This window comes from Dicentrarchus labrax, unplaced genomic scaffold (assembly GCF_905237075.1).
Source record: "Dicentrarchus labrax unplaced genomic scaffold, dlabrax2021, whole genome shotgun sequence".
NCBI classification, from domain to species: Eukaryota; Metazoa; Chordata; class Actinopteri; family Moronidae; genus Dicentrarchus; species Dicentrarchus labrax.
In genome coordinates this window covers 21,732,317-21,754,258 of record NW_026136704.1, presented here as the reverse complement: position 1 = coordinate 21,754,258, position 21,942 = coordinate 21,732,317, and the positions used below count along the sequence as shown (strand labels likewise).

At 42.0% G+C, this 21,942-nt stretch overlaps 1 protein-coding gene across 5 annotated transcripts in view; it reads left to right on the top strand.

Annotated features, from left to right (window-relative positions):
* The window catches only part of schip1 (schwannomin interacting protein 1), a 202,976-nt gene that overhangs the window by 175,772 nt on the left and 5,262 nt on the right, over positions 1-21,942 (top strand). For 3 of the 5 annotated variants that reach the window (XM_051397847.1, XM_051397850.1, XM_051397849.1), the window contains 3 exons: positions 15,935-16,053; positions 17,959-18,076; positions 18,777-18,974. In XM_051397847.1, coding sequence (XP_051253807.1) covers positions 15,935-16,053; positions 17,959-18,076; positions 18,777-18,974 — 435 coding nt within the window. Of the gene's footprint in view, positions 1-1,607; positions 1,956-8,675; positions 9,094-15,934; positions 16,054-17,958; positions 18,077-18,776; positions 18,975-21,942 lie in introns of those variants that run through there. The other 2 variants (XM_051397852.1, XM_051397851.1) reach the window with 2 other exon arrangements.

Sequence of the window (21,942 nt, the reverse complement as noted above, 5' to 3'; positions counted from 1 at the left end):
TTATATCCAAGGTTAGTGTGACAGGATGGGCACTGTTCCAGTCTGCCCCAGCTGGGCACCACACAGAAAGCCGCCCACACCAGAGCTAGTGATGTGCAGGCTTGAGCAGAGAGATCAGAGCAGGGCGCTCATCGATCCACTTCCAGGTCATTAAACCCAAGAGTGGTCTTATCGAGGAAAAGCAGCGTCACCCAACAGAGATCAATACCGGATAGAGAGATCTGGCCTGAGGGGAGGGATGAGATAACAGGAGGTGTGTGTAGCTAGCTACCTTGCCAAAAAAGACAGAAATGAAAGCTGAAACAGATGTAAGACTTAATTGCATCAGGATGCCACATTCCTCACATTCTGGTGCAAAGCTGTTCCACTGCTTTAATATTGACAGTGAAGGAAAATAAATGCAGCACTTACAGTTCAGGATAAAAACCAAACAAATTATTAGAGGTGGATTTGTTCTGATATAATTACTTGTTTAACCAATTAGAAATTCAAGACAATTTTGGTAAGTGATTTCTTGTTTAAGTATGTAGCACAAAAAAAAGACCCAAAAACGTATATTCTAACTTCTCAAATGTGACGTTTTAGTGCATTTTTGTGTTGTATTTTTTTGTAAATTGAATATTTTGTTTCAAGCTGTTGATAGATCAAAACAAGAAATTTAAATAAGCATTTTTTACTTAATCAACAGATCTAAAATGATATACATATTATGCACTTTGATGCCCCAGTGCAAAAACCTGAAGAAGCAGGATACACGTTTACATCTCAGTGAGATCAAACACTGTGGACAAACCAGAAAACAAAGAGATGGATTTATAACAGTAATGGGTAGAGGTCAGGATAGAGGAATGAATGGAGAGATGGAGAAGGGAGAGATTATCTGAGTAGGATGGCCAGAGTTTGGATTATAGACCGGCCATCTGCCACTATGGGATTATAATCCTACAGCGAGACAAACAGAATGGGGAGAAGATGTAAATGTCATACAATGCCTAAGCAATGTGTATACTTTTACACAGTGAAGCACACAAACTCACACATTAGTGAATGGAACATCCTGCGGTCTTAATTTTGGTTTAAATCAGGAATTGTCTGATCAAACAATAAAGAGAAGATTGCAAATCTGACCAGAGATTATATGCCATTTTTTGGAACTTGACATTTTCAGATACTTGGTCCTAAAAACCCATTTTGTAGTTTGTGTTTTAAAGTATTGCAACAGCCTAACTCTGTTTAATGTTTAATGCAGCACAGATAGGGATTAAGATGAAGGTTAGGGAAGAAAGTCACTCTTTTGCCCTTCTCTGTCTCTCTGTCTGGCATGACTCCATATGAAACCGCAGAATGACATCCCAACCCTGACCCACACCAACCTCACCCTCCCACCCTTTTCCACCATCCCCTCTCCCCACTGGCCAACTCTGCATACAACAGCCCCTCCCCCTTTTCAGCCCAAACCAGACAGAGAAAGGCGGCCGGGAGTGTACTCTCTGCTTTTCACCGCTCCCTTCCCTCATTCGCTCTCTCTCTCTCTCTCTCTCTCTCTCTCTCTCTCTCTCTCTCTCTCTCTCTCTCTCTCCCGTTCTCACACCCCTCCTCCTCCGGTACTCTCACTCCCCTCCCTCTTTCGGCTTTGGGGAAGCTGCGATCAGACCCTGCCCTTCTCGCTTAACAAACAGAAAGCTGAAAACAATCCGAAAACATAGACTAAAAACTGAGAGTGAAGACTAAACTGACTGGCAAGCAGGAGAATTAATTTTTTAGTTTGGATCAAGGACTGGGTGGGACCCCTCCTCTCCTCTCCTCTCCTCTCCTCTCCTCTCCTCTCCTCTCCGGTGGAATACCACTGCAGGGCTGGGAATCTTATCCCAGTCCCGCTCCTATTCCCCCAACTCAGCCAGCTCCGCTCTAGGATGCTGTAAAGGATGGTCCACCAGGAAAACTGTTCTTACCAGGTAATTCTCAGAGCTTCATGACATTAATTTAATTTAATTGTCAATTTCTTTGCCATTTTGACACACAAGCTGATTTTGTTGTTGTTAGCGTTGCTGATTATACAATTGTCATGTTTTCCCTCCCCAGTTCAGTTCATCATAAACCCTTGAATGCCATGTTGAAACTAGGACATTGTTGCACATGTGTAGGACTTGTGTGTCATTGCTGAGACTCAGACGTGTAGGAATATTTCTCTCTTTTGTGGTTACGTGATTGTGTTGTGAATCTGCTGGCTGGCTGGTTGCTAAGAGAGCACTTGACTCGAGGGAATAATGTCCTACCTCCCCTCCACCTCCTCCTCATCCTGCCTCATCAATCCATGTCAAGGAGGCATGAGGTGTACATGTAACTGCAAGTTTATAGTGTCATGACGGAAGTCTGTGTATGGAAATGCATTCTTGTATGTTTAGTGTATGGTGCAGATAACATAGTGATACAGGGAATTTAAATGTGAGTGGTTGCTTGCAGGGTTGTGTATATGTGTGCATGCGTGTTTGTGAGCGTGTGTGACTCTGGTGGGACATGTGACAGCAGTGTCCCACTTTATCTAACAAGGAATTGGGAGGAATGAAGCAGTCGTGATTAAAGCAAAGCGAGTACATCACAGCTGTACATCAGCTTTTTTGTATAACCAGCTCTGCTACGGGAAGAAAGTCTGCAATGCAGTGGAGATGGAGAGTGGGAACAAGCAGAGAGGTAGATGAAAGGCAAAAGAGATGAGCTGAATATGCCAGGGGAGGCATTGAGGGGGAAAGATGGAGTTTCTTTGATCGAGAGAAGTAAGTGTAGAAGCACGAAAAACTGCAGAGGAAGTGATGAGACAGAAACATGAGGGTCCTAGAGAAATGCATGGGCCTGGTGGGTGTGTTTTATCAACATGCAACATGAAGAGAGTCCAAATTCTCTCCTCCACCATTTCCTTTGGGTTTAAATGGAGTAGCATTTTTGGTGTATGCACTGAAAAAATAAGATTGATCCAATATGTACGGCTGTTTTCCATGTAGTCTTGCGGTTTCAGCTTAGTTGAAGGGTTTCAAGCTGTGTGCTAACAGTTGTAAAATGCTTACCTCTGTGGCATTATCAACATTTATAAAAGCTGATCTCTTGTCAGTTCCTTGCACATCCTCTTACTGCTTAAGATTAGGTTTGGGATTAGTAAACTGCTCTCAGGTCTCTGGTTAAGGATTTTTGAGGTTAGAAAACCGCACAGGTTAGAAAACCTCAAAAGTCATTTAAGAACATTTGTAATAATCTTTGTGCAAGGTCTATATATTCGTATTTGCATGTCAGGAGGGGAATTTGTGCTGGTGTGTGTGAGGGACCAGTTGTGTAACAGGATAAGGATTTTCTGCCATGTTTCGTAGTAGATAAAAGCTAGACGGAGCGACAGAAAGATGGAAGGAAAGAGCAGCAGATAATCAGAGAAAAGTCACACCAAAGGGCTGGTGGAGACAGCAGATGAAAGGCAGAGATCAAACAATAACAGGAGAAGTATTGACAACACAGACTGAGCACCACGAAGAGAGAGATGAGTAGAAAGAAAGAAATGAGAACGGCGTACCACTTTCTGAGGCAACTGAGATGATACGTGATCGGGAGAATGGGAAAAATAATTGACGTCACATCAGTTAAATAGAAGCAAGGAAAATTTAGGGAGATGTTGAAAAAAGTTAATGCAAGGGATGTACTAGAAATGAAAGATGGAGCGAATAAGAGAAAGAATGAGAGCGGTAAGCGGAACAGAGGGTTCAGGCTCTGATAACAGCAACTCTCTAGAGGCCCCTCAATTAGACTGGTAACCTGGCAACCAGCAGGCAGACAGCGCCCCTCACACACATACAACACACGCACATGCACACATCGAGGAATGATAAGAAGCAAAGTGCAATGGGGGACAGAACAGAGGAGTAGACGAGGACAGGGAACAAGGGGTTTTAATGAGGGGATAAAATGGACAAGGAGTAAACAGATAAAGTGGAAAAAGGTGGGTTCAGGCAGGGTGTTGCCCCTCTATTTCTGTTTGTCTCCTGGGATAGGTCCATGTCCTGGGGTGATCTCTGTTTTGGTTATCAGTATTGTTGTTTTCCTCTGCTTTAATTAAGGTGTGGTCCTTGTCCTTTCTGTCTTTTCTGGTTTAAGGCAAAGAGGAGAGAAAAGACAGGAGGAAGGGGAAGGAAAAGAAACAGGAAAAGCATCTCTGCTTCCCTGTTTGCTCACCCCTTAATGTTTGAGGGAAGCTTCCACTTAATGTCAAAAACCATTAGCCAATTAAGTCATTGGCTGACCCTGGGAGAACCAATAAGACCATTTGACCCATAGTCAGCCAAAACCATTTACCATTACCGATTTAAGCCGTGTCAATTTTGCAAATAAACCACAAGGCCAAAAAGAGCAAATGAAAGGTCCATCATTAGATCATAAGAATAACTAATCATCTACTGCAGCCATCCTCTTCATCTTGACGCTGCTCTTCATTTTGTTAAGTGCTTAAGTGAGCTAAAAGCACGCTGTTTCTCAGTGTGTTTACTAGCAGCCGAGGTCTCAGTATGTCATCCTGTTTTCAGATTCTCATGTAAATCTATAAATCTTGCTGCGCTGCGTCGCTGTGTGCTGCAGCAGCAGCACTGGCAGGTTCAAGGGTGATCGTGAGATTTATCAGCTTGACCACAGTGTGTCATCCCGGGATGTAGGGATACTGTCAGCTTGCCAAGGCCCTAGGAACTCTGACTGAATCCTGTCACACACAGTATTTGTGTGAGGATTTATGTGTATTTATGTTATGCATGTGTGTCTACAAGCTCATGCAGTTTTTCATCCTTGACTGGAGCGGGGTGAAGGAGAGCTCCCGTGTCAGTGTAACAGTATATGAGGTGTGGCCTGATGAATTATAAATGAGAACTAGCAGTACAGTAGATGGACCATGCTAGAATGACAGAACTGATCAATAAGGCTGGACAATACACCAACTGTATGGAATTACTGACATAATGAATTAGTCTAGTTTGCCAGGAAGTAATTATAGCATGTAACTGTGTATAGATTAAGCAAATAAAATGCACTATAGCGAAGGAATATTATTTCCCTTTGGACAGAGCCATGTCTCCCTGTCTCTAGTCATTATGCTAAACTAAGCCATAGCTAAACATGTCCCATTCACAACTCTGAAGTTAAGTATAAAGTATACTTTCTTGTATAAAATACACATTTCCCAAAGTATTTAACTATTCCTTTAACTGATCATAGTGCCAACACCAGAAAGGAAATATAATGAACTAACTATAAAAATATAATTATTGGTAATACACTTGACTTTAGGTCATTGTCCACTCCTGTTAACCTACAGCATGTAGACAGGAACATTGGATGGAAAAATAAAAGCATTTCTTTAGTGTGCACACAAACAAGACACAAGTGTAGTTAAAAGGTTTGATGTATGTGGATCTTGTGATCACATGATTTGGGTCCCCTATATCGTGCCCGTGCCGTGCAGCAAGCCCATTTTTCTTTTAAGACAAGCGTATACTTTTTCGTAATGTTATACAATTTGCCAAAACTTCAGCCCCCTCAGACACTGGCCTCTGTGTGAGTTAGCGAACTTCCCGACGGGCTGCCCCGCACTCCTTTCGCAGCCCAATTTGTTTGGAACACAGAGCATTGCCATGGAGAAATTCTCACCACGTTGCTATGGTAGCAGCCCCCGTTCTTTTCCTCCTGCTTTCCAAAATAAGATCAGAGCTCAGTAGTCTGTAGCATTCCTGTTATATGTGTCAGTAATATCAAGCAATAGACATTAAGGAGCAGTGTGCAGATAGAAGAAACTTTTAAACAAACATGAAGTGAGGCTGATACAAAAGAGTGAGTGCATCACAAGTGTAGGTAGCAGACATATGCCTGCTCACACACATACACACACACACACACACACACACACACACACACACACACACACACACACACACACACACACACAGACAGACAGCCATTGGCCTTGGATCCCAGGCTTACAGGAGGTGCCAGGAACCCTCTCTCCCACAGTCACCCTCTGTTCACTTGGAACAATAAGTCATTCTCTGTGTATGTCTCTCTCTCTTTCTCGTTGTCTCTCTCTCTCTCTCTCGTTTGCTCGCTCTCTCAGCTGACGCCGCAGTCAGGCATCAGAGGAATTAACCTGTGTGCGTGTCTCAGATATACGCAGCTGGAAGTATCCCCAGTCTTCGCCCTTGAAGTGTGATTGAGGCAGGGCTTGTGTGCACATTTCTGAGTGTGTGTGTGTGTGTGTGTGTGTGTGTGTGTGTGTGTGTGTGTGTGTGTGTGTGTGTGTGTGTGTGTGTGTGTCATACATAGGTTGCCCAGGTAACCCCTCCCTCTCGGCCTCCTATCCCATTTGAATCAGCACTGACTTCACCTTCACTATGAAGTCAGCCTCAGTAATGAAGCAGAGAAGCAGCCGGGGCAGACTCTGCCCCACCCGTCAGCCCCAAACAGGCCACTCTCGCTCACAACTAACATCAGTTTTATCTGTGTGTGTGTGTGTGTGTGTGCTGTCTGTATTGTCCCCCAGCAGCAGCAGTCCAGTGTGGGTGGATTCAGGAGACAGCCAGACAATTCGCTGTACTCTACCCATAATCCTTAGGGATCAACACTGAATCAAACCCACTTCCTATTTTTTCATTTAACCCCTGTGTGTGTGTGTGAGTGTCTGTGTGTCTGTTCAAATGCTCTTTGATGTTATCATGCAAATGCGTTATTCTCCAACTGTCTTCATCTCTGATTCTTTTTTTCTCATGTTATTCTCGTCCTCACTCTCGTTCTCTCTCAGCAGAGGAACAGATGAATGTGGCTCATGTTCATCAGTATCAGTTGACGTTTTCTTCCCTCTTGTCTTTCTCCTCTCATCTCTCTTGTATACCCCTTTGTCCTTGGCCGGCTATTTTATTTCTTATCTGGTATCCCTGTCTTCCTGTTAGATCTCTGACTATTTAGTATGATTCATCCTGTGAATCAGACTGCAGGTGGAAGTTTGATGCCTCAAAGAGAAAAAGAAAAAGTACAGAACTTTTAAAAAGCGTTCGCTCCACTAAAGGTTAAGGTTACAGTTTTGTGTATTTTTCGAAGCCTCATAATAGTACTATTGTTTCCGTTTAGTATAGTTATATTTCCAGTTACTTGTCAGTATTACCAATATAAAACCTGAGTTTCAGTATCAATACCAAAACAAAACAATACAAAACACTTACTTTCAGGAATCTAAAAAAAATTTTCTATGTAACAAATTTTCCATTTAACAAAATAAACCAAACTTCTGAAATGCATCAGTATCTAATGTTGTCTTAACACAAACTGGCTGCCTAAATAAAATAGTCTAGATGTGTAAAATTAGGTTTTAAGTCAGCAAAAATCTGAACAAAGAATAAGAAAACAGGATTATGGTTCTGACTAGGCTTTCTATGCCGCCCTCTGACGGCTTTTGGTACTCTGTGCTACCGACACCCATCCTACTGATTTTGTAATTGTATTTCACTAATGTGTTGTTAAAATTATTACTTTTACTTTCTTTTACTTCTCAAATATAAGGATTTGCTCTGTTAGTCAAATAGAAGAAGCAATTTGAGCACGTCACTGTCAGGTCTGGAATATAATTATTTCATTCACAATTAAAAACAACTGGTTAATCAAACAAGAAAACTAATCACTAATGTGGATTTCATTTAATTATTACACACTAAAACTGTGTTCCCATATTTTGGTCCATGTGAACTATGAATTTAATGTAATGGTTTTCCAATCCCTTGTCATGCCTTCCTGCCATTTTTCTGTGTAACCAGTTGATGGTTTGTGTGAAGCCATGTTCCCCAGCAGTTGTTATTCTGTTGCCATATGTGGACATAATTTTCTGTCTGGGCAGCCATGACAAATATATGAGTCACGGGTCGATAACGTCTCACTAAGATGAGATCATTACACACTGTGGAGAGCGCAGATTGAAAATGTAAGTCACTGATACAAGGCTCAGGCAATCTCTGTGTATGTGAGTGAGTGAGTGAGTGACTTTGTGCGTGTATGTGTGTTTGTGTGCCAGACTAATGGTCCATTGTGCTCTGTCAGGGTTTATTTAGCTGGCCGGGGCTGCTGGCTTTGGAGCCCGGACGGGGCACTATTTTTACCTTAGCAGGATGGGAGCACACTACCTCCTGTGTTACATAAACACACACACTTTCACATTCATTTCGCCTCGAATATGTAGACTAATCTACATTTTAAGTTAATCCCTTTCACAAACATACACAGAATTGTAAGCCATTCAGATAAGAGTGTTATGAAGCTTAAAAGGAAAAATTCAGAAAGGACTCCTGGGTATAACAGAGAGAGAATAAATATAGACAGTGAGAGATAGTGACCAGGAGAGGCTCCAGACACACCAGGAGGCATCTAAACACACACACATGGGCACGCACAACACAAGTGCATTGCCATAAACACACACACACTGTGGCTATCCAATGGCTGAGGTGTCTCTTTCCAAACTGGTTGCAAGCAGCTGCTGTCCTCACGTCAGGGCGTGAAAACAGAAAAAAAAAAAAGCCAGCAGTGTGAGTTTCTCCCTCTCCTTCTCTTTTGCTCTCTGGCTGTGAGAGGCCGCCCTGACCAGAGGGTGGAAGGTAGGGAGGGTCTAAAGGGGCCTTACCTCTGACCATTGTGCTTTCACAGTCCTGTGGGAGAGGCAGAACGACAGAGGAAACCTATAGGAGAGAGTGGATCAGTCAGAAAGTGCAGGAAAGAGAGAGAGAGAGAGAGAGAGAGTGTGTCACAACATGTAAGAGAAACACAAGGAGAAGCCACCAGTAGAGGAGTAGATTTTTTGTAATGTCAGACCATGGCAGGCGTGAGTTGGCCGGGAAAATTATGTGCACTGACTGGACTCAAAGTCTGGAGTCGGCCTGGACTAACCTACTGACTGGGGAGTAGAAAGGAAAACACAAGAGGACAAGGAGGGAGGGAAGGATGAGGGAGGCGCTGGATAATATGGATGGATGTGGTGGAGTGGATGATGTCATTAGACAAACATCCAGTCTCTACCTCAGTGATGACTACAAAGAGGTAAAGGACCATGTTGTGTTTGTATGTCTTATTCCATGCTCAAGTTTTTTACATGAAACTAATGCATGCTGAGGGCTGATGGAAAAATCTGTGTGGTCAATTGAGGGGGAATATTATAGGTGGCTATGTGTACTTGCTCCTCTCAGTGTCTGCTAACTATGGCTATGGGGACTTTTGCTTTGTTTTGTTAAAAGGAATATTTTAGAAAATACATTTATCCTCCTGTCCTTCTGTCAGGAGAAAGAGTTAGATGAGAAGATTGATCCCACACTCCTGTCCGTACACAAAATATAAAGCAACATTGAGGAGCCGTTTAGCGTAGCTTAGCACAAAGACTCAAAGCTTGGCTCTGTCCAGAGATAACAAATTTCATCTAACAGCATCACTGATTAATAGGTCTCGTTTGTCCAAATCAATACTGGAGTTTAAATATAACAAGTTGAGGTGGGTTATGTGCTTATTTCTTGGCCAGAAGCAGTGACCTCAGGAAGTGACTGACATAACCCATCCAATACCACAACATGTCATTTTTACACTTTGTACAGCTTTAACAAACAAAATATAACATCTTATTAGCTTATAATGAACTGGTAGGCAAAATTTGTTGCCAGACAAGCAGTTTCCCTCTGTTCCCAGTCTTTATGCTAAGCTATAAGCTAACCACCTCCTAGCTCCAGCTGAATACTGAACAGACAGATATGAGAGTGGTATCGATCTTCCCACCTGACTCCTGGTGAATAAGCACATTTCACAGTATTCCTTTAAAAGGGTTTACAGCCCAAATACTGAAGCTGATGTAATGCTTGAAGTTTGGGTAGTGCTCAGATATTTGGGGCAAAGCTATGACATAATGTGTGAGTAACCAGGCCTTTATCCTTAAATCTGCTTCATTCTTTGGCATAAAAAACAGATTCTTCCACTCAATCTTTTCCCACAAATCCATAGTCTGGCCTTCTCACAGAGAGAAAGCTCAAATGTCACTGGGAGACCCATTGTCCTGTCTAAACCCACTTCATGCTCCCCATCTCTCCTCCCTCCCTTTGTCATTCTCCCCCCTTGTCTTTTTTTCCTTTTTATCCCACCATAACCCTCCCCCACTACTTTAACCACCACGCACACACTCGTGTACAGCCCTCTACCACTTGCTGAGTTGTTCTCTTCCAATGTGAGTGACAGGAGCAGCCTTGCACTGACCTGAGGCTGAACTGTATGAGGGGTCAGAGGTCAGGTTCCTTATCTGGGATGGAATGCTGCACTGCCTAGACAGACAGGTCTCAGATAGCACATAAACAGAAGACACACACATACACACACACACACACACACACACATTTTCGGCCTCCAAAGACAAGATGTAGACTTTAAGTGTGTACTTTAAGGGATAGTTGGACATTTTAGGAAATTTGCTTATTCGCTACAAGGCTACAACTAGCTTTGTTCTGTCTATGTCTCCCTTTTGGCAGTCTTGTCATCACCGTAAGGTTGCCAGGCAGCTTGCGCCAAAAAGCACCCAGCCAAGAAATAGTTCTGCACATAATCCCCCAGAAAACCACATGTTGTTGTTTTTACGCGAGATAAAACGTGCAATCGCTTAGCTTCAGGTGCTGTTAGGTGGATTTGTTAACATTGGACAGAGCCAGGCTAGCAGCCCCCCCTGTCTTTATGCTAAGCTAAGCTCACCTGCTGTTGGCTGTGGATGCATATTTAGCATATGCACATAAGAGTTATTTCCCAAAAGGTCAAACTATTCCTTAAAATGGAATATACATTGACTATATTTTCTATTTTTTTGAACAACTAGATGCTGTTTTAGTCAAATCTAAGCTTGCAAGAACATCTGTGTGAACTGTGAAGATATACAGCACAGTCAAAACACACTCACACACACACACGGAAGACACAGTGACCTTGTATCTGTTTGTAGAGCTGTGAGCTCAGCAGCAGCTCACTGCCAGGCCTGGAATACATATCAGAGTGAAGCTGTCCTGATTCTTCCAAACACACATGCTTTTCACTGTTACTCATGAGACCTGCTGTTTGCGTATGTGTGTGTGAACAGTGGGTTCTTGTCTCCAACCAGGGTGTGAGGTATTGGCCGGTGAAAAGCCTCCATTGTGCAAAAAAAGGGAGAGCACTTCGGAAGCAAGGGAGGGAAAGAGTAGAAACGAGAAAGAACTATTAATAAATGAAGACGTGACACATTTTAAAGGCCTGTCCTTTCAGCATTTAGATACAGTACAGAGCTGTACTCTGTACAGTACAGAGCTGCAGTACAGCAGCTAAAACAGAGACTGGAATCAGAGCAAAATCCGAAGGCGACACACACACACATATTTATACACATCTCAGATCTTAACTACTAAACCATTTCTGACCACAAGAGCCAACAATTTGGGGGAGGGAGAAGGAGGAAGCGCTTTGTTAGCTCGGATAATTAAATTCATCTCCCTCCTCTAATATAGATTTTCAGGGAAGATTTGAGGGCTCAAAACAAGCACCCTGTCGTCCACAGCCAAGGCTAAATCACCCTCTAGGTCTGGATGAATGGTTGTAGTGCAGAGTGGAGGAGAAATGTCTTTGTCAATGAGGGTTTTTCAGCAGAGGAAATTGCTTGGTGAATTTGAGGAAAAACACAAATTAGTCCAATTGTGTTCCTCCCAATCTAATTTGGACAGCGACGACTCTGGCGCTCAAGGATAGGAAATGAGGGAGGTGGTTAGAGCTGTCACTCATTCTCTCTCTGTCTAGGTCTCTGTTCCCTTTCCCACATGCATCTTAAAATGTTAATGTAATGGATCCAGCAATTTTCCATGTCATCATCATGTGGAAACAGGCATTCAGATCATTTGCAATCTCTGGATTTTATAAGCAGCTCAAGTGGGAAAAATTATGCAGTAAAGCACAGGAAAGGTTACAATACAATTTGAATGAGTGAGCCAATCAAAAGAGCAGAAAGTTTGTGCGTTTCCAGCCTTTGATATGAAGAGTTTGCATTTCATTCACACAAATTGAAAATAGAAAAGTCACACCTTGAAAAGAAGCATAAGATAAACATGGAAACTGTGAACGTGACAGGATCTGATTGCTTCCTGCATAAAAGAGGCTCTGAAAATCCATCTACTTCCAATGAAGGAAGTACCTTTTCAGATTGATATGATAGCACATCAAATTTAAAAAGGCAAGAAGATTAGCTTTTGGTGTGGATAATAGAAGAATTGTGTAGGAAAGGAAGGAGAGGCAGTAGCATGTATTTACTGCCCATTTCGCACCTCCACCTCTCAGTGGCGTATTCTACACCTTTGGAAATGGTTTATGGGGCTCCCATGATGACTCTTTTACCACTCACAGCCCACCCAGACACACAACACAGCACAACAGATGATGTTTATACAAAGACAGGAGGGTGTGTTGTCAGGCAGATGTAGAGATGATGTCCTGCATTTGGATCCAGCTGCAGACCTGTGATAACTTTTGACAAGTGCTGCTTTGAGAGTTTTTTTTTTTTTCCACTTATCATGATTGGGCTACAGTTGATTTCACCTGTGACAACTGCATCCTGACTATGCCTGCTGTCAATTCCAGGTACGTTACAGTGACGTTTGTAAGGGTTTATTTAGAGGTGAAACGTTTAGTTAATTAATCCATTAGTTGATCAACAGAAAATTTAATGGCAACTATTTTGATAGTAATTTCAGTCATTTTTCAAGCATGAACATGAAGGATTTGATGGTTCAGTGTGAGAATGTGCTGCTTTTCTGTTTTATGTAATTGTAAACTGAATATCCATGAGTTTTGCATGTTGTTCAGACAAACCTTGGGAAGATAACCGTGTTAATGATGTTTTATAGACTAAATTATCGAAAAAATAATCAGCAATTGACAATTGACAATGAAAATAATTGGCAGTTGCAGCACCAGTGTGATTGACCAATTACATGTCTAATCAATGATACCCAACTTTCTCACAGCTCACATTATGCAAAGGGGTCAAACAAGTACAAATAGTAAAAATGCTATTTAGCTCTATGTTAAAACATTGCAGTATATGCAAATGTATGTATGCAAAATGCAAGACAAAAGGGGTCTTTTTACCATTTATGGCCTAGATATAAAATGCTTTTGTGATGGTAGTTGAAAAACCTGACTGGGCAATAGGTTCTTCCAGTGTGGGAACTGCAGACAAACAACACACAACCATCTAGAAGAGGGTGTGTGTGTAAAGTTTGTGGTGATGCTGATTGTGTTTGATTACTCAGTATTCTGAAGCAAAAACGAGCCTTCCTCAAAGTGTCACACTTCCTCTCCACCTGGACCTCAGCGCAACCCCCATTTGTTTGTTTTCTTTTTCTCTCAGCCCCTCACCTCATGAGGGGAGCCAACAGTTCACATCACTCAGTGAACATGCTGCTTCTGGTTTTCGTCTTTGCTTCAAGCAGCTGTTCTGTGGAGTAACTTGACTGACAGCATGTCAGCTGAGTTGTAGTCAGTCTTGTATGAGTGATGTGCGTGTACAGAAATGTGTGGCTGCACTGTACCACACAGGCTGCTGTTGCGCCTTTGAAGCAATGAACTGAAACTCTCAAGTGTGTTCATCTTGACTCCCCAGGCTATCTTTCAAACACACACACACAAAGGAGCAGTGCCAAGTCCACCCCTGTACGTGCCAGTGTGTGTGCTGGCAGTGCCAAGTGCATCTTGCGGGCTCTTGTGTGGAGTGGGATTATGTTAATTTGTCCTTGGTGGAGGCACTCTCACCAACGCCTGCACACAATTGTCAGGAGAGACCGACAGAGAGAGAGTGAGGGAGAAAAGGAGGGAGCGAAGGAGTTGAGAAATCGAGTGGGAGAGAGGTGAAGCTGTGATAAGCAATTTGGAGAGGGAAGAACAGATGAACAGCAGAGAGATAGCTTGCTGGAAAAAAGGAGAGGCCTGAGGCTGATGGAGAGGAGTGGAGATGGAAGGAGGTGAGTGGAATTGGGGATAATGAGGAAGAGAGAGCAAGACAAACGACTGGTGAGTCGGAATCAGGTGGCTAAAGACAGCATGGGAACGTGTGGAACTGAGATAGGAGAGGAAGGTGGAGGTTTAGAGGAGTAAAAAGGGAAGGGGCAATAATGAGAAAGAGGAAGATCCTAAAAGGAAGGCATATAGGCCAACACCACTGGCTTTCTTGTTTATCACCTTGATTCTACTCACTCATTATTTTGCTTTGTGAAAGGAGAAACAGGGACCAGAAATATCAGGAGAAAGAGAGACGGGGAAATCAGGTCCCTAGCCAGAAACCAACCAGGGATTTTGCAGTTACGTGGCATACTTCTTAACCATTAGGCCATCAGACAGCGAACCTTGGGATCAGAGCCCTCCAAGGTGTCACAAGTAATGTTAGGGATTGCAAGATGGTTAACAAGTTAAGAGATAACTAATCACTTTGGTTAAGTGCCCAATAACCAAAGAAACATGAATGCCTCACATCAATCAAAGTTTCATTCAAGGTAATTAAACTCAAATTTTGTGTCATGTTGTCAATGTACAGTATTTTTAAACTCTACATGACCAGCTCTACAATCATACAATTATCTGAAGTTTGTTTGATGACATGCCAAGTTGTGAATATGGGAGTGTTTTCCACCTTTACCATGCATCCATTATGATGTGGATGACATGACATCTTTATGTATTGCTTTGCTATAAAGATTAACAAGCCAAAAAGATTTGGAACCAGGGATTTAAACCTACAAACTTTCTCTTATAGCTCACGTCATGTTTCCATTCCTCCTGTCCTTCTGTCAAGAGTTCGGTTTGAAGGGCAGAGGCACTGGCGTGCTTAGGCTGACTCTGTGTGTCTGAAAAAATGAATGATGATGATGATGATGAAAACTATTTGCATGGGCGTCTGAAGGACCATGGAAAGTATTTTCTAAGTCGTACTGCCATGACAAAAGTCTGGGCTCTAATGCTTGTGTAGCATGTGTGAAAAGTGCTACAGATAATTGAACTTGTGTGTTTACCTGCTATCAGCACAGACGAGACATCCTATGGGAACTGATGTGTGTAAGCGTGTGTGTTGTGCTGTCAAAGCTGAAGCTCAGCTGAGTTACGAATTCAGGATTGGGAAGAGGCCAAGCGAGAGCGACTCTGGAATTGTGTAATGTTGGGATTCTTGCAGAATTTAAGCATGTATGAAACATCCATTACTGTTCTTCCTCTGGAGTTTACCATACATAAACTTAATCTTGTGTGAGTCCTGTATTAGAAGATCTACTTTGTGTGTGTGTGTGTGTGTGTGTGTGTGTGTGTGTGTGTGTGTGTGTGTGTGTGTGTGTGTGTGTGTGTGTGTGTTGATATTGAAGCGCTCACTGTTTTTTTTCAACAGACAACAGCACCACCTGCTGGTGAATACTGGTAATGTCATTTTACAGTGATCCCTACTTAGATATTTTAACACATTTATTTTCAGTACTTCAGCTGACTCCACACTTTGTATCCGAGCTTGTTAGGATGACACTGAACCCCTTACTGCAAATTAAGAAGAGGCTGCTTCTATTAATATACTTGTACCCGTGATTTGGGACTGTCAGAAAGTGGCTGGGGTAACTGCATTTCTATTTGTGCACACAGATAGCTCATGTGGTGGGGAAAGGTGATGTAGCTTGCCAAAAACTATATATAAGTACCTGGGTTTGAGGTGCCATGACAACAAGCATCCACATCCACATCCAAAAAATGATTTGAGGAAGACACCTAATTCCTACCAGCCTGACCCTGACCTCTGACTTCATTGTGAAACTACAAAATGAGGTACAAAAAGGTAACCTTATTTTTTGTTTATCTCCGGTTGCAGGCCCAAAAGAATGAGAGGGAGTCCATTAGGCAGAAGTTGGCCCTGGGCAGTTTCTTTGACGATGGGCCCGGCATCTACACCAGCTGCAGCAAGAGCGGCAAACCCAGTCTGTCCTCACGGTAAGACCTCTGACCTCTGTCATATTACGTTTTCTTGTACTTTTAGGGGTCTCATAATTCTCTGAAGAAGTGTGCAGTAAAAAGGGGATTCTACACAAAGGTGAGAGCAGTAGTTCAGTGTCAAAATAACATGACTTTCAGCTGTACAAGGGTTAAAAAAAAAAAAAAAAGCGTGAACAACTGAAAGTCTAGATTTACTGTCATGGGTACCAATAGAGAAAGGACAAACAGGGAGGACGAGAATGACAGGAAGAAGAGAGGATTTGCACAGCCTATATAAGCCACACACAGTCTGCCTTTGTGGCTCTCACTTCCCAAAAGACTGACATGTGCACACACACACACATACACTACTACTACCTCCTACACTGTACCTTACTGGAACTAGTGGTTCCACACACTTGCTCTTTGTATTCCTGTGATTTGAATCACGTGGATTTCTCAATATTGTTGCAACAGTTTAATGACTGGTTGTGATGCTTAACGCCTCATTAATGATTACGGGGAAATAGTAAAATGACAGTACTGTGTGTAAAGATGATACACTTGTCTGGGGCACTGACGTCATAGACACACTGTATTTTGCTTTTTCTGTGAAGCACTGTAAAAAAAATTTGATAAGTGCTACAAAGATATTGTTCAAGGCCAAGAGATTTTTGAGGCTGATACCATTATCGAAATTTGAGAATTGAAGAAGATAGCAAAGAACTGTGGAAAAGTAATGCCTGCACACTGACTTCGAACCAAATTATGTATTCAAAAAGACAATGTCTTGATTTAAGTTAGATCTTTGTCAGGTCAAAATTTCTAAAAATGGTTACTGATCTAGTTTGTGACTTTGGTTTTGTGGCTTGGAGTTAGTGTGCATGTGTTATTTTTTCAGTGATGCTGCTTTTAAATAGTCTCACACTTACGTGGTGTGCATATAATTACACCCTGTCAGTTGTAAAGAAACCAAGATGAGTACTGAGTGACACGTTTTATAGTTAAAAGATAAACTTCTCAGTGCTCTCTCATTACAAACACAAATGGTGACACTCTTTATAAATGACCTCAAATGTATCTTCGGGATTTCCATACTGCAGTACCTTCTACTTAACAGTATTTGCCAATAATATTGCTAATATATATGCAATAAGCTCATATTACATACTAGTCAGGCTTTACACTGTAGAGGCATTCTGCTGGTCAGAAAAGTTAGTAAACGCTCAAACAATCTATAACAGTAAATTCAGGTTACAGGAAGGTTGTTGATGCAGCCTTTCCCAAAAAAAAAAAAACAATCGATCACTCAGGTCCTATTTTAATTGGGACTGATTGGATCTATGCTGTGTAACCAATCAGCTCTGTTTGTAATTACTGCATTGAATAAGCCGATTATTGATCCACAGTGGGATGGATCTACACCTAGTGTTATTCTGCTCCTCTGTGCCACAAAAACACCCCCACCGGCCCGAGGTAGATTGGATCAGACCTACCGGAGGCATCCTGGATCGATCCATATCGAAGACAAGAGGGGAGATGATTAAAAACACAAGCCCTCTTTAATTCTGTCCTCAGCCAGCACTTTACTCTGGTGATAGAGGCAGCTAGCATCTGTTAGGATTTTCTTTCCATTTTTCTTAATTGTTTGCACTTTTTCTCTCTTTAACACATGGTGCAGTGCACACAGAACAGTGTGCAAACCCACAGCACTCAAATCCTTCATTAAGGCAAAGCACTTTGTTGAACTCATTTGTATTAGCAGTAGTGCTGTTGACATTGCTGTCAGTTTTGGCCCCGGTCCGAGTCAATGACTGCAGAAAGAGCCAACATTGAACTGACTTGACTCTTATCTGCATTTATGCTAATATAAACATGTCTCCCTCTGTTTAAATCTATCTCTGTTTCTGTCCCTCCCTGCAGGCTGCAGAGTGGGATGAACCTACAGATCTGTTTTGTCAATGACAGCGGCAGCGACAAGGACAGCGATGCAGATGACAGCAAGACGGAGACCAGTCTGGACACACCTCTGTCCCCCATGGTAGGAATTGATGACCATGTGTGAACTCTGAAGCCTATGAAATTTCTCCAGAATTCAAGAATGAATGAAATGGACTTGAAATCACCACTAAATGTGTCTTATGATATACAGGATTGACAGTGCGAAACTGTCGTGGTGTAAAGATCTGATTGTGTAAAAGCGAGATTGAAAGGGAACAAGTGTGAAAGTAATGAAATGAGAGAGATATTTATTATTAACCAGCCAGACAACTGGCGGTTTGGTTGCTATATGAATGTCTTTGCTCACATTTTCTGGCCTGTTAACCAATTCATGGGTAGCAAACGAGAGGTGAATTGGAATACGCTCGCCCTGGCCATGGCTGGCTGGCCACATTAACCTCCTGTCAGCCTGAGACACATTTACCAGAAAGAGAGGGAGAAAGAGATAATTATCATCTCTTTAACCGTTCATTCTCGCTCTCCTCACATCTCATTTTATGTACAATGACATTCCTGTCCGTGTGTAAAATCTACACACCCAAATGCCAAGAATGCATAAACATTAATCCCCTGACCTGGTCTTTCTTATCTTTCTCTCCTCCATTATGTCCCCATTTTTCTTTACTTTACTATGCATTCTCTTCTCCTTCATTTGTTATTCTGTTCACTTTCTGCTTCATATTTTATTCCACCTTGCCACCCATGTCTTTTCTCCTCCTTCCACCACATTCTCCCTGCAGTCCAAGCAGAGTTCGTCCTACTCGGACAGGGACACCACAGAGGATGACTCTGAGTCTCTGGAGGACATGGACTTCCTGAGTCGACAGAAGAAGCTGCAGGCGGAGGCGAAGCTGGCCCTGGCTATGGCGAAGCCCATGGCCAAGATGCAGGTGGAAGTGGAGAAACAAAATCGAAAGAAGTCACCAGTGGCCGACCTGGTCAGTACCAGAATTACACAGTAATGCTCCCTTTGACTGTGACGTTTTACATAAATGAGGACAACTTTTCCCAAAAAAGGGGGAAACACCTTGTTAATTATCTATATGACTCCAATTTTCTTTGACAAAATTCCCATAAATGGACTGGCCGGGGCCAGGAGTTCAATGTTGTTTATTAGGGATATGGTTAGCATGCAAATACGACACAAAAGTGATACACTGAATCAAGAGATCCCCTGGTTAATGGATCATGTAAGAGTAGAATTATTCCAAAAAAGGACAAAAGCATATTTGCTGTTTCAAGCTTTTGCTTTTACTTTTATATGAACAATGATTCACATGACTACTTGTATGTGAAAGGGGTTTCTTGTAGTGATGAACTCACCCAACTGTGCTGTTCCCCTCAGCTCTACAGAGCCCACAACTTTACTGTTTTGGTTCCCTCTCATCAGCGTAGTTCTCGGCAGCTCAGCAAAAACGCAAAAAAAACCTGATGTAAGCTACCTGCCCAGCATCAAACAGACAGACACAGTTAGCGACTAGCTGGAGAGGAAAGTGGAGCTAAAGACACAGATATTTTTCTCAGGAGCTGGTGGAGAGTTAGAGTGTGATTATTAGACTTTGAATGCAAATGTTGCTCCATATCGGCTGGATGTGTAAATCGGCAAGTTTCGCCATATTGATTAAAAGGTGTTAATATGCTCGTTTCTCCTGCCCCAAAGTGGCCAGTTTGTATTGTTTGTCAATAGAAGTATATCGATATATGCCCAATGCTCTTACTGTCACAGAAACTTCAGTTCCGTAGAAGAGCTTTAGACCGCTATTCAGGTTTACAATATATCTGCTAATGGCAAAAACGTCTTTTCTCTGATTATTTCAGTGTTTTGATCATAAATTATTAGCCTGTGACACCAACAGCCTATTGATGAGCAATTAGCTCATCAGTTGGTACTTTTTAACTGTTGTTTCCTAACACCTCCTGATAATGGTTTTAAAGTCAAAACAGAAGCAGTATATTTATGAATGTTTTTATGTTTTTGTGACCTGTCTAATGGTCAAACGGAAGACAAAGTTCCACATTGTGAACAATATAGTTTTCGTATTCGTATTAGAACAGCAAGTTGTAGTAACTCTACATGTAGTGACACATCTATGCTCTCTTTCGATATCAAACGTTTGTCTATTGTTTGATCCATTAGTCAAAGTACGTGAGAATAGATGGGTGGGTTGTGTTTCAGTAACATATGAGTGTCATTTCGGGGCTGATTGGGTCATATACATGTTGTTATGATGTCACAGGAAGTCTCCTCCATGCTCTCCTCTGTTCCCTCTCTTCCTCTGCCCCCATTTAGAGGAAGTAAGGTGATGACGACCCTGCTCATCATTATTTCATCCATTTTTATCTGCCTCGCTGCTTCTGTGGGTGCACACACTCCAACTCACACTGTCACACTTACACACATGCTATATTTCCACCCGGACTTGCAGGCAGAACCGCTTTACTTATTCAGAGAAGAGAAGGGCAGCTGGGCCGGGTCCATCTATAATTCATACGCCAGAAAGCATTGACTTCAGTGTGCAGGGATGTAGCAGTGCTCAGCAGTCAGAAGACATCACTGTCACATCCGTACCGAACACACAGTGAATATTAAGATGTATTAAGGTTACAGCAGCCTGCCATGTCCACAACACCAGAGAGCTATTAAACTGCAGATGTTACATGTGCTTTCTAACCAGTCCTTTCTAACCAGGGGGTACTTCTGCAGTTGCCTGGGGTACATGGAAGGATTATGGGGCAGCTCAGCTAATTTGAAAAAATTGAAATTATGATTTCATTGAAAAATGAAAAAATTACATGAAAACTAATTAGCAAGTCGAAAAAGTTCACTCAAAGTTATAAATACGTGGTTTAAATAGTCAGCTAAGAGAGGAAAAACAGGTGAAATAATTAGCTAAAAGTAATGGAGGTACTTACCCCAAACTAATGGTTAAACAATTCAAATAATTAGCTAAAAGTAATGGAAATAATCACATAAACATAATGGATAAAAAGGTGAAATAAATAAAAAATTGTTGAAATAGTTAAATAAAAGTAAAGGCTAACAATAAAAACATTAGCTAATTGATAAACAGTTGATTTAATTAGCTGTGGTGGATTAGTGGTTAAAAGATCCAGCTTCCGCCCCATATTTAATTGCAATTACAATTTACAATTTAATTGTATGAAAGAAATGATTGTAACAATCCACTTTAAGTAGTGTTTCCTAACATCCACATTCATCATCTCTGACAGAGGTGGCGGGTTATGTCAGACCAAAAAGGCCCAAGAACAATCACTCTACTGTTACTCTGCTGCCAGTTAGTTAGTTTAATTCAGTTCCAGATAAACTGGATTGTCCGATTGTCAAGGGAAAAAGGATGGGAATTCGGCTGTGTACTGGGAGTGTGGGTTTTTCCTAAATCTGTACAAACAGAATCAGTGAGAGAAAGTACAAAAGAGAGAAAAGTCAATTCTCTCTCTCAACTTTATTCAGAGAGCACAGTTCCTCAATCTGATATCTAGTCATTGCTGGAGGTATTGAACACTTACATGGTAATTTGTTTTTAGTAGTATGATCAGTCAGTCACAGAAACTAACACAGTGGTCAGCACTAAAACCAATCCACAAACTTTACCCATCACCCACTCATTTTGTATCTCTGACATCAACTTTTCTCTCTGTCACTCTTAAGTCACTGTGTCCATCCAGCCGCTTGAAACTGAAAGTGACACATGGCAGCCCCGAGTACAGTTGCATCAGTGCCAATGTGAAAGTGAAAGAGGGGTGAGAAACTAGCAAGAGACAGCCAGACGCCAACGCGCACAAACTCTTGAAAGCGTGGCACATACAAAGAGAGGGAGTGTGCACACATTTTCTCACCCACTGTTTGTCAAGACCAGAGATGAAACTTGAGGGAGAGAAAATGGG